We start from the raw sequence: 13,753 nt of genomic DNA, 5'->3' as shown, positions 1-13,753 counted from the left end.
GACATAACTTTTCTTTATTTTAGAACCAGAGTAGTTTTTGGAGCTGGAGGAACCTTAAAGATAATCTAATTTAGACATCTTCAAATTTTTTAAATAGAATATTTTATTTCAAATAATATCTTATAAGGGATTTTAATACATACCTCAGATTTAAAAAATCAAAGAAAGAGCTGCTCTCGTTGAATGGGGAAGTAGAGTAATTAGTTCTCAGGGTCAAAGCCCACCTCTGCCTTTTCCATATTCCATCTCTGAGTAACCAATGTTCCCACTTCACAGATGAGAAAACTGAGGTCAAAGTACCATAAAACACCTCAGGATTCCTTGCTTCTCATTGAAGGTTCTTTCTAAACCACATCAGACAGAGTTTGTCCTCTCTCTGCCAGCAAAATATTACTACTTTTGGATACACTATGTTATTATGTCACTCCGATTTTGTTGTCTCTTTATCTATCACAGACAGGGTATGCTTGCATGCTGTAGCAACACAACATTACAAGCTACAATTTCCACTGGCAACCTTGCTTTGGAGGTCAGTTTCCGTGGCAACTTCCTATCCCAGCTTTTTGAGTAAGATCTTTTAGGAAATCTTCTATGGTAAAACATCATTAATTAAACATAGATGTGCATATATACATAAATATACATAACATATATATACATACATATAATTGCCAAATTAATAATCCACCAAATCAACCTACCTAAGAAGGTAACAGACTTGTACTCAAAAAGATACTGATGAAAGAAACGAAATATGACACAAACAGATGGAAATATATACTGTGTTCTTGGATTGGAAGAATCAGTATTATTAAAATGACTATACTACCCAAGGCAATCTACAGACTCAATTCCATCCCTATAAAAATATCAATGGCATTTTTCACAGAACTAGAACAAATAAATTTAAAATTTGTATGGAAACACAAAAATCCCTGAATAGCCAAAACAGTCTTGAGAAAGAACGGAGCTGGAAGAATCACGCTCCCTGACTTCACACAATCCAACAGTAATCAAAAGCCACAGTAATCAAAACAGTATGGCACTGGCACAAAAACAGACACAGAGATCAATGAACAGGATAAAAAGCCCAGAAATAAACCCATGCTCCTATGGTCAACTAGATAAAAGAGGCAAGAATATACAATGGAGAAAAGATAGTCTCTTCAATAAGTAGTGCTGAGAAAACTGGACAGTTACATGTAAAACAATGAAATTAGAACATTCTCTAATACTATATACAAAAATAAACTCAAAATGAATTAAAGACCTAAGTTTAAGACTGGATACTATAAAACTCCTAGAGGAAAACATAGGCAGAACACCCTTTGACATAAATCACAGAATTTTTTTGGATCTGTCTCCTAAAATAAAGGAAACAAAACAAAAAATAAACAAACAGGACCTAAGCAAACTGGAAAGCTTTTGCACAGCAAAGGAAATCATTGACAAAATGAAAAGACAATCAACTGAATGGGAGAAAATACTTGCAAATGATATGACTGATAAGAGATTAATGTCCAACACATATAAATTCAAGATCAAAAAACAAACAACTAGATTTAAAAATGGGCAGAAAGAAAAACTGAAATCACACTTTTCCAAAGAGGAAAGGAGATGTCTAACAGAACATGAAAAGATGTTCAACATCTCTACTCATCAGGTAAACACAATTCAAAACCATGAGATATCGCCTCACACCTATCAAAATGGCTATCATCAAAAAGAATAAAAATAACAAACGGTGGGGAGGACGTGAAGAAAAGGGAATCTTTGTGCACTGTTTGTGGGAATGTAAATTGATGCAGCCTCTGCGGAAAACAGTATGAAGATTTCTCAAGAAACTAAAAATAGAACTACTATGTGACCCAGCAATTCCACACATGGGTATCCAAAAAAACCAAAAACACTAATTCAAAAGATATGTGCACCCCAATGCTCATAAAAGCATTGCTTACCATTATCAAGATATGAAGCAAACTAAGTGTCCATCTGCAGAGTACATCATGAGAAACGCTGGGCTGGAGGAAGCACAAGCTAGAATCAAGATTGCTGGGAGAAATATCAATAACCTCAGATATGCAGATGACACCACCCTTATGGCAGAAAGTGAAGAAGAACTAAAGAGCCTCTTGATGAAAGTGAAAGAGGAGAGTGAAAACATTGGCTTAAAGCTCAACATTCAGAAAACTAAGATCATGGCATCCGGTCCCATCACTTCATGGCAGATAGATGGGGAAACAGTAGAAGCACTGGCTGACTTTATTTTTCTGGGCTCCAAAATCACTGCAGATGCAGTGATTGCAGCCATGAAATTAAAAGACGCTTACTCCTTGGAAGGAGGGTTATGGCCAACCTAGATAGCATATTTAAAAGCAGAGACATTACTTTGCCAACAAAAGTCCGTCTAGTCAAGGCTATGGTTTTTCCAGTGGTCATGTATGGATGTGAGAGTTGCATGGTGAAGAAAGCTGAGCACAGAAGAATTGATGCTTTTGAACTGTGGTGTTGGAGAAGACTCTTGAGAGTCCCTTGGACAGCAAGGAGATCCAATCAATCCATCCTAAAGGAGATCAACCCTAGGTATTCATTGGAAGGACTGATGTTGAAGCTGAAACTCCAATACTTTGGCCACCTCATGCGAAGAGTTGACTCATTGGAAAAGACCCTAATGCTGAGTAGGATTGGGGGCAAGAGGAGAAGGGGACGACAGAGGATGAGATGGTTGGATGGCATCACTGACTCAATGGACATGGGTTTGGGTAGACTCCGGGAGTTGGTGATGGACAGAGAGGCCTGGCGTGCTGCAATTCATGGGGTCGCAGAGAGTCAGACACGACTGAGCGACTGAACTGAACTGAACCGAAGTGTCCATCAACAAGTGAATATCTAAAGAAGATGTAATATACATACACAATGGAATACTACTCAGCCATTAAAAGGAATGAAATTTTGTCATTTGCAGTGATATGGATGGACTTGGAGGACACTATGCTAAGTGAAGTAAGTCACACGGAGAAAGGCAAACACTGTATGATATCTCTTATACGTGGAATCTAAAAAAATACAACACACTAGTGAATAAAACAAAAAGGAAGTATACTCACAGATACAAACTAATGGTTTGTTGCAAACCACCAGAACAAACTAGTGGTTACCAGTGCAGAGAGGTGGGGCAATAGAGGGATGAGGCAGGGGGGATGCAAACTACTGGGTGGAAGATAGGTTACAGGGATGTTTTGTACAACGTGGGGAATGTAGCCAATATTTTGCAACAACTGTAAGTGGAGTATAACCATTAAAACAAACTGTATAAAAATAAAAACAAAAAATAAGATCTTTGGTTCAGGAATTAAAACAGTTCCCCAAATAGACAAAGAATAACTTAACCTAAGTACTAAAAAACCTCTGCATCATCAGCATTAAGGATCATAAGATCAGAGAGAAACTGAGCTCTCTGTACATGGCAGAGTTCAAGCAGAAGTTGCATGACCATCAGACAAGGGAGAAGGAATCAGGCTTTGCAAACATAAGAATGACCCCTCAGATCCCTTTCACTGTGACAATGTCACAATTCAGTAATAACCACACTAACCACACCACTAGCCTTACTGCTTATTGAAAACAACCATGTGCCAAGCTCCATGCTAAGCACATCACAGGTTGGCTCACCTTCACCCTCAATGAAACACTTCAGAATTCATTATGCCCATTTACGAGCTCCAATACTTTGGCCATCTGATGCAAAGAGCAGACTCTTTGGAAACAACCCCATTGCTGGGAAAGATAGAAGACAAGAGGGGACGACAGAGGACAAGAAGGTTGGATGGCATCACCGACTCAAAGGACATGAGTTTGGGTAAACTCCAGGAGTTGATGATGGACAGGGAGGCCTGGCGTGCTGCAGTCCATGGTGTCGCAAAGAGTCAGACATGACTGAGCAACTGAACAACAACATTTACAAGTAAAGACAGAGAGGCTCCCAAAAAGTCTGATCATTTTTGCAAAGATGCACTGCTCTAGGGGTAAAGCCAGGTTTTAAATCCAGGCCAGAGTGCAAAGTTCTTTTCCCTTAGTTATATCTCCTCCCTGCAGACACATAAAAAGACAAAAGATATATAACAGAGAAGGTGGAGCTGCAGGAGTACAGTTGAGGGGTGGGGGGAATCAAGGAGGTTATATAGTAGAGATAACATCTGAACTGGATCCTGAAGGTGGAAGGTGGATGGAGGCAGGTCATTCTAGAAAGAGAGAACTGTATGGAAAGAGACACAGAAGCGTGAGAAAGGGTGGAGTGTCCAGCAATCCACAAACAATTTTATGTGGCTTGACTATAAGTGCATGACTAAGAGGAGCAAGAGAAAGTGCTGGAGGGGTCAGCCAGACCTGTATGGTCATGGAAGTAGTCTGGGCTCTCTTCTGTGGATGACAGGGAGCCATGGATGTCTCTAGGTAGAGGGAAGCACAGTCACATGTGGAGGGTACTTGCTGTCTGAATATGCATCATATACTGAGGTCAACTCAGGGAAGCCGCCACAGTACCATGCAACAACCACTGGGCAAATGATAACCAGGGTCCATAGGAGGAATCCAGCTACCAAATTCAAGCAAGCTCCTTGGCTTACCAAGGAGGAGCTGGATAAAGAAAACTGGATAGCTGGATAAAGCCAAGAAAAACACAGTATTCACAGCATGAATACTCATCTTCTAGCTTTGAGATTATGACCACTTGCTTTGACCTCCATGAAACAAGCAGTGCCCTTGATACATTTTTCATGATTTGCCAATGGCATCATCTAGAGTCTGTTGATGGGGAAATTCTGGAGAAGCCTTTAGGACATTGCAAGTAGCACCACTGGGCACAGCAGCCCCTCCTTCCTGCCTACACAGATGTGAGCCAGCCCCCATGACACAGTCAACACGGGTTCTTCTCTCCCACGAGCTTTTCTTTCTGGCAAGGGGCCTCTTTGGTGATGATCACACTGCCTTCCCCCTTGATTTCTTCTCTTTTTGGTTTCATAATATGGGGCAGACTCTGTACCAGGAACCACCTCTGCCATGGGAAAAAAAAAAGGTGCAAAAAGAGAAAGTGGACTGATGAAGCCCAGAAGACCTAGTCTCAGCCCCACATGAAATGGGGCTCATCTATCCAGAGTGTGGCCCAGAGAGGCAGGGAGAGGAGGTGGGAGGAGAGACAGGATGGAGTCCCAGGGGTCATCTGATGTAACCTGCATGTGACCCAGTTTTTGCCCCTCTCTCTGGAAGGATCCTTCAGTTGCTCTGACAGGAGAAATTTGTGTAACCCTTCCAGTGGAGGTGACACAGGAAAAGGAAAGGACCAGGAGTAGCTCTGAATCACATGTGGCCTGGAACAAGACCCTTCTCTTCTCTGGCCAGGGCTGGGTTGGGCTCAGTGACCTCTGCATCTTTTCCCAGCTCTCACATCCCTGACTCGAAACCTGCAACCTGGTCTGAGCTAACTAAGCTTTTCATGGACCCAAAAAAGCTGTAGGAAAACCTGGAGTCTGGCCCCTGGCTAGATTTGACTATAATAAACATGGCAGCTAGGTTGGCCAATCGAGTCATCCACCTCCTACCTCTGAACAAAGTGGTCTGAGGGTGACATGTAACTGAAGCAGATCCAGCACTGGTCCTTTATGGGAGATTTGATGTGGCCTTTGGGAAAAAGAGAGAAAGTCTACTTGTCTTTTCTCTAAGATAACAAGCTAAAAGGCTTGAGGTTATCTTGGCCCTGGAGTTATCTTTTTTACCATGTAGAGAGGGTATACCAGAAAAAAATGACACCAACATAGAGAAAAGTAGAGAGAAGAACTAAAAAAAAAAAAAAAAAAGTTAAAGGATCTTCTGAGCTCCTTGATCCTGCTATGCCTACCCATGGACTTTTAAGTTATATTAACAAAATAAATACCTTCTACCTCACCCCCATGTTGTGTTGGTTTTTTTTTTTTGGTCACTTAAACTAGCCTGAATAAGATTTCTGTCACTGACAACTAAAAGAATCCTAGCAAATACAACTCCTCTCTTACAGGATTGCTATAACGAGTTTTAAAAAAACCTGTATGACTAGTATCTTAAACTCTGAAGGCTCTCATGAGACAACAGTTTCTCCCCTATCTCATCTGTCCAACAGCACAGGAAAGAAGGGAAGCTGGAAGGAGATTTTATTTTGATAAAATCTCCAATTTTATATATATAAATATATATAAACTATTTATTATAAATATATATAAACTATATAAAATCTCTGATTTCTGATAAATAAATCAAAAATTGTGTTTCAATAACTTTCTGATAATGTCAAAGCACTGCCATATTACACACATTAGCCCCTCCAAACAACCCTAGAATGAGTGAAACACATATTATTTTTATCCCCAGTTTAGAAATGAAGTGGATGAGATCTGAGAGGTCTCTCAGCAGCCCTCCAGCTGATCTACCCTCCAGCTAGTGGCCGGGAAACGTGACAGCACAAGGCTTTCCTGACTCCTGGCCTCAGTGGCCACCCTGCCTCTCAGAACACACTGCCAACCCAGCAGAATTAACTTGGCTGTACTAATGAAACTGAAAATTTTGTTCATGTAAAACTGCTGATGCTACAGTCAGCCAAATTCTGACCCAAATGCACATAAATCGGCTGGTTGTTTTTATATCGCCATAAAGGAAATTTGAATATGAAAGCCTCAGCGTTGAAAGGGACCTTAGCAATCCCTTTACCTAACCTCTACTGAGAGCAAAGTGCAGCCAGGCAGGTTCCAAAACCGCACAAGGCCCACCACTGGATGTTGGTAAAGCCAGGACCAGGAGCCGTGTCCCCAGAACCTGGCCCAGGGCTCTTTTATCTCTGAACTTCTTCCCGGGTCTCAAAAACAGCTCCTGTGGCCACTCAAGAATTTGGTTCAAGGGTTGGTTCACAGATAAAAAGAAGGGACGTCTGCTCAACCCACAGGTCATTGGCAAAGGCTTTCCAAAAAAAGAATCTAGAGGAAGACAAACTCCAGGAAAGTGGAAACGTGTGGTGGCTCAGGTCACAACAAGGAATTGGGAGTGATGGGGGCCAGAGGGACAGGAAAGGGGCAGTGGAAAAAGACTGGATCTGCAGACAAAGGTGGCCCTGAACCACCACAGGAAAGCTCAGTTTTTCTATATTCTTGCCAATAAGGAATCATTAAAATCTGCTGAGCAGGTGTGTAGTAGAAGCAAAGTAGAATTATGATCGAACAAGTATGATTTAAAAAGAAAGATAAATCTCAAAAATTGTTTTTGAAAAGCCACCAGAGAAGATTTGAAGATTCTTGTCTCTGTACTAGGGAAGGGGGGGTGGCAATCTCACAAATAAATGCTGGAAACTTTTAAATTTATTTATTCATTCACTCATTCATTCAACAAACATTTTCTTAGTGCTTACTCTGTGCCAGGCACTCTGTGATGGTAGATATGCATGGTCAATAAAACATCCAGTGCCTGCACCATGAAGCAACCGTTTAATTAGGGTACCAGATGCTGAATGGATTATAAAACAATAAATACACCATTATAAATTGTGAAAAGTGCTAGAAAACAACAGGAGTGGGACCTATGTATAAATAGGTCAAGAATTTCAGCCAGCTAATGCTCTATAACAAACCACCTTCTAAAATGTAGTGGCTCAAAACAACAGCAAACAAAGCTTTTATCTCTTGTAATTCTGTGGGTTGACCAGGCAGTTCCTCTGCTGGTCTTGTTTAGAGGTCTCTCATGAGGCTACAGTCAGATGGCTATCAGGCTAGAATATCCAGTCCAATGTGGTTTTACTCACATGTCTGAGGCCTTGACAAGGATCTCTCTCTCTCTCTGTCTCTTCCTTTCCCTCTTCCCTCCCCCCTCCTCTTTCTACATGGTCTCTCCATGTAGCTTGCTGAGACTTCTTTAGGTGGCAACTACATTGCAAGAGCAAGTGTTCTAAGAGGCAGGAAGTAGAAGCTGCCAGTCATCTTAAAGGCCAGGCCCAGAACTGGCACAGCATCACTTCCACTGCATTTGGCTGATTAAAGCAACTGTGGGACCCAGCTCTGATTCAAGGGCAATAGAAATAAACTCCATCTTCCAAGGCAGAGGGGAGGGGTGGAAGTAACACAGATTTTACAGCCAACTTTAGTCCACCTAAGTGGTCAGGGATGGCCTCTGTGAACAGGTGACATCTGAGCCAAGACATGAAGGAGGAAAAGCAGTCACCCAGGCAATAAGACTGAGAAAAGCATTTCTGACAAAGGGGGACAGCATAGGCATAGATTCTGAGGCAGAAAGAAGCATTTGATGGGTCAAGGAATTGGAAGGAGGCAACTTGTGACTGGATGAGGGAACTGGCAAAGGGAAGAGTGGCCTGGAATTGGGTGGTGGAAGCAGGTGGGTGGAGCCACAGCAGTCTTGAGGGCAGATTTATGGGCCAGCTTTCTCTTGAAGAGAAAGGGGAAGTCATTAGGGATTACAAGAGATGTGTGTTTATGAAAGATCATTGGTTGCTATGTGAAGAATGGCTGGAAAGGAGCCAAGAATATCCTCTGGCTTAATCAAAGATGCTAAATGATCTCAAGAAGTGACCCAAACTGAGGAGGGACCCCAGACACATGAGCTCCAGTATCCAAAATCCAGTGATAATCCTGAACTAATTCATCAATGATGATGAATTCATTTCCTTGTTGGTAGGGTTACTACCTGAACAACGATAAAGAGTATGCATAGCCCATACATACAAAAATAGCTAGCATTAGAACAGAGAAGATCTTCTCTAGTGACTCAGATGGTAAAGAATCCGTCTGCAATTCAGGAGACTTGAGTTCAATCCCTGGGTTTGGAAGATCCCCTGGAGAAGGGTATGGCAACCCACTCCAGTATTCTTGCCTGGAGAATCCCCATGGACAGAGGAGCCTGGCAGGCTACAGTCTATGGGGTCACAAGAGTCGGACATGACTGAGCGACCAAGCATAGGGTTGCTACAGGATTCACTAGACTACTCTCCTGGATGACAAAGATCATGAGAGTCTTGTCCATCACTGTCCCTCAAGTGCATAACAAACCAACTGATCAATGACAAAATGGTCTTCTCAGAGAACGACTGTAAACTTTACTTCATTTGTGGTCCAAAATGATTCCTGCCATATAAACTATATTCAAAGAGCAAATCTGAGACGTGGAAACAAATGAACCTTCAACTACACCAGAAGCCACTGTGGGATTATCCAGGAAAAGGCAATAAAGCCCAGGTTACATTTTGGTGCATAAAATGTTAACTTCTGGTTATTTGGCAGCTTCACCTCCAGAGAAGTTAAATGTTACTTTCTGTGTGATTCCGCACACAAAGGGAATGAGAGATATTAAGTACTCCTGACAGTATTTTTGAAATTGTCCTTGGGGACATTTAAGTGGTCCATTCGAGTCCCTGTGATTCTCAGAAGTGAAAGGGTTTCTAAGACCCAGGAGAGTAAAAGAACAATGTCTCCATGAATGCCTTTCATCCACACATTTTTGACAGATTTATGCTCATAAAAAAGACCCTGAAGGCACCTTGATTTGGCCCATAATCTTTCACACATACAGGCTGTCAGACCCATCACAGGTTGATATATGCTTACATTTCTACTTCCAAAACAGAAACAGATTCCTATAAGCAAAGAGTGGGACTTGATTTATGGAGAATGGAAACTTATGGACACAACTGAAAAGACATTAGCATGCAAAGCAAATTAGGAAAAAACTCTAAAAGCACTGGGTGCCTCCATTACCACCATGGAAGCAGGTGGACCCTCCAGTGAGGGTTATGTGACTTCCCCACAGACTGGCTAATGTAAATGAAGAAATGAATATTACTGTCTTCAGTGGGATTTAGGAAGCACTTGAGAATTTTAACTAAGGCGCTGAAAGGGAAGAGTGCTAAGTCCTTGAAAATACCTCAGTCAAGTCAATTAAGATCCTGTTAGATGCCACTCTGCTTTCACTAAGGGTAAACCAAACAGACGGAGAAGGCAATGGCACCCCACTCCAGTACTCTTGCCTGGAAAATCCCATGGACAGAGGAGCCTGGTAGGCTGCGGTCCATGGGGTCGCATAGAGTCGGACACAACTGAAGTGACTTAGCAGCAGCAGCAGCAGCAGAAAACCAAACAGAGCCTTCCGAATCAATTAGTCTCTAAATAAGAAAGATTTCATTTACTACTTCCCTTCCCAACCCAAGCACAAAAGCATTTGTGAAAACCAGTCTCCATCTCACCCATCCATACAGCACAGCATAAGTGCCTTCTGCATTCTGTACAAAAGTCCATTTCATCTGTACTGGAAGTCAGAATTTTAATGATCATAATTTTAGTGTTCATTATAATTTTCCATATATGTATTCCAATTCTATAGTATATGATTCAATACACCAGAAACCAACCATTTCTGCCAGATCAATGCTAAGCAAAAGATGTTCCTATTGCCTGAGACTGGGACCACTTCCTATTAATTCATTGCAGGATTTTCCTGTGCCTGTGTTCCAGAGCCAGCTGATCAGAGAGGAAATTTTAACGCAAGACCTTTTCAAAAACCTCAGCTGATCAGAGAGGAAATTTTAACGCAAGACCTTTTCAAAAACCTCTCGACCTCCCACAGCAAAGCCAAACTTGGTTAAGGATTTATTGACAGAGGGCTGGTCCTTTATTACTGGTGACTTCGGTAGCTTTATTTGGTAACTGTGGCTTTTAGAAACGTTCTCATCAGCATGAAACTGTGTTTATGTCACAATATTGGCAAGGGAGACATGATTATAGATTTTGATTAGAATTTCAGTGACAGCCTACCTCCCACTGTCACTATCTAGCCCTGGAAGTCACGACTAATAAACGCATCGTTATAAACCATTTAAAACACAAAAGAAAGGGGGAAGGGAGGAAGGAACAAAAACCACTCCTGAGAAAGCTACGGAATATGCCAAAGGCAAAAGGACTTGGGAAAATGCTGTGGCTGAACTTTTTCTTTAAAAAAAAAAAAAAACAATTAAGCAGGTGCTTACATTTGCAAGCTTATCTGAGTTTGCTCTGCGAAAAGTACACGTGAACACATTATTCTGGGCGCCTGGAAGCAGCCGGGCCCACGTCATTTCGTGCCGCGGGCCAAGGCCATCCTGCCTGGCACTGGCAAACACTCCGTCACGCGTTTCTCGTTCGTTGGGTCGCCAAGGCGGCCGGAGCCCCGGGCAGGAGGCCCGATTTGTCTCAGCTGCCGAGCACCCCCGCGCCGAATGAATCTATATCCGTCAGCCGCGCTTTCACCGCCGCAACGGATAGCGCCCCCGAGGCTCCGTGACGTCGCCGGGTGTTTGCAAAGCGGAGGAAAATCCCTCTTCGCACCGCGGGCTCTGACCTCACTCTCCCGCGGAGGAGAGCGTGATGCCCTGCCTTTAATCACCCGTGAAGCGGCGCAGGGAGAAGCCCGCGGAGGAGAGGCTGCGCGGAAATCACCCCACCGGGACTACCAGATGTGACTCACGCTTTTCACCTTTGGAGGGAAGTAACATTTTGCAGCAGGATTCCACTCTGGCCTGCCTCCAAGGGACACAACAGAGAGAGAATACCCTTCCTGTTCTCGGCAGACAAGGAGCGTGCAATGCCGCTGGAAGCAAAGGGCCAACATCAATAATGCATCGGGATCCACGGCTGACATTTTTCAGCTATCTGGGTAGTTGGGCAGTTGTCAAAATACAGCTCTGAAAGGCCACGTGTGCACAGAGCCGTCAGTGTTCCTGAAAGGGCAGGTTTAATCCTGGATGGTGTCCAGAGGACATATCCAATCCTCCTTTCCCCAAACATAAATACCGCTACCAACAGAACAACCATAACATAGCAGTACAGTTAATACCAGTAATAATAATAATGGCTATTCTCTATCATAGGTATGTATGTATGCACTTCCCTGTTTGCAAGCATGATATCCCATGATACCTTCACAGTGACACTTGCCCAAGGTCACACTGTAAGGGGCAGAACTGGATTTGAACTGAAGCCTGTCATTGACCTGCCCCACTATGGGGTCTCTCAGACATACCAATGTTTTGTAAAAGTTGGGAGGTTAACTCTCTGTGCCTGAACAATTAACAGCCCTCTGTCCCAAAGCCTTCTGATGATGGTACTGGGACTCTGTGATTACTGACCACTTCAACCATGTTTAAGCAGCTGTACAAATAAGAATGAGGAGAGTAGAAAGGAGACCGTAGTCCAAGGCCACACTTGCAGAGAATGGCAGTGCGGGACTAGAAAGGAGCCCGCAGTGAGAACACCGGAAGGCACATCTCAGGTATGCAATACGGTGTTATTAACCACAGTCACCATGCTGTGCATTAAATCTTCAGAGCTTATTCATCCTGCAGAGCTGAAATTCTGTACCCTTTGACCAGCATCTCCCCATTTCTCCTGTCCTACCATCCCTGGCAAGCACTATTCTACTGTCTGCTTTTATGAGTTGGACTGCTCAGAGAGTAAACCTCTTTTTTTTGACAACTATTTTTCAATTTTTACTGAAATACAGTTGACTTACAATGTTGTATTAGTTTTAGGTGTACAGCTGAGTGATTCAGATAGATACAGATAGACATACATTCTTTTTCATATTATTTCCATTACTGGTTATTACAAGATATTGCATGTAGTTGCCTGTGCTATCTAGTAGGTCCTTGTTGGCTATCTATTTTATATACAGTAGTGTCTATATTTTAATCCCAAACTCCTAATTTATCCCTCCCCATCTCTTCCCTTTGATAACCATAAATTTGTTTTCTATGTCTGTGAGTCTATTTCCATTTTGTAAATAAGTTCATTTGTATCATCTTTTTTAGATTTCACAGATAAGTGATAGCATACGACATTTGTCTTTCTTGGTCTGACTTATTTCACTTAGTATGACAATCTCTAGGTCCATCCATGTTGCTGCAAATGGCATTATTTCATTCTTTTTTATGGCTGAGTAGTATTTCACTGTATATATAATCTACATCCTCTTTATCCATTCATCTGTCGATGGACACTAAGGTTGAGCCCATGTCTTGGCTATTATAAACAGTGCTGCTATGAATACTGGGGTGCAAATATCTTTTCAAATTATTGTTTTCTCCAGATATATGTCCAGGGGTGGGATCACTGGATCATATGGTAGTTCTATTTTTAGTTTTTTAAGGAATTCTCATACTGTTCTCTACAGTGGCTGCACTAATTTACATTTCCACCAGCAGTGTAGTAGAGGGATCCTTTTTCTCCACACCCTAAAAGAGTAAATCTTAAGTGTTCTCACTACATACACAAAAAAGAGAACTATGTGAGGCGACAGACATGTTAATTAGCTTGATGGTAATCATTTCACAATGTATACACGTATCAAAACATCACTCTGCACACCTTAAATATATACATTTTTTATTTATTGATTATAAATAAATATAAATATAAATAAAGCCTCAATAGTGGCTTGCCTGGTGGCTCAGGGGATAAAGAGTCTGCCTGCAATGAGGGAGACCCAGGTTTGATCCCTGGTTGGGAAGATCCCCTGCAGAAGGAAATGGCAACCCATTCCAGTATTCTTGCCTGGAGAATCCCCGAGGACAGAGGAGCCTGGCGGGCTACAGTCCATGGGGTCGCAAAGAGTGGGACGTAACTGAGCGACTTCACTTTCACCTTCACATGAGGATGGGCTGGGGATGGTGGAAAGGAGCTTTCAATTCTCATTATGGTAA

At 42.4% G+C, this 13,753-nt stretch overlaps 1 protein-coding gene across 7 annotated transcripts in view; it reads right to left on the bottom strand.

Annotated features, from left to right (window-relative positions):
* Window positions 1-13,753, bottom strand: part of PDE1C (phosphodiesterase 1C) — a 594,246-nt gene that overhangs the window by 319,006 nt on the left and 261,487 nt on the right. For 2 of the 7 annotated variants that reach the window (XM_081533597.1, XM_081533599.1), the window contains exon 1: window positions 11,045-11,304. The exons of the other annotated variants lie outside the window; for them this stretch is intronic. In XM_081533597.1, the coding sequence (XP_081389723.1) occupies window positions 11,045-11,094 (50 nt within the window). In that variant the 5' untranslated portion in view covers window positions 11,095-11,304. Of the gene's footprint in view, window positions 1-11,044; window positions 11,305-13,753 lie in introns of those variants that run through there. 7 annotated transcript variants of the gene reach the window in all.

Source organism: Giraffa tippelskirchi, chromosome 10 (genome assembly GCF_054371585.1).
Source record: "Giraffa tippelskirchi isolate mGirTip1 chromosome 10, T2T-mGirTip1v1.2.pri, whole genome shotgun sequence".
Classification (NCBI taxonomy): Eukaryota; Metazoa; Chordata; class Mammalia; order Artiodactyla; family Giraffidae; genus Giraffa; species Giraffa tippelskirchi.
This window is presented reverse-complemented; position numbering and strand designations above follow the sequence as displayed.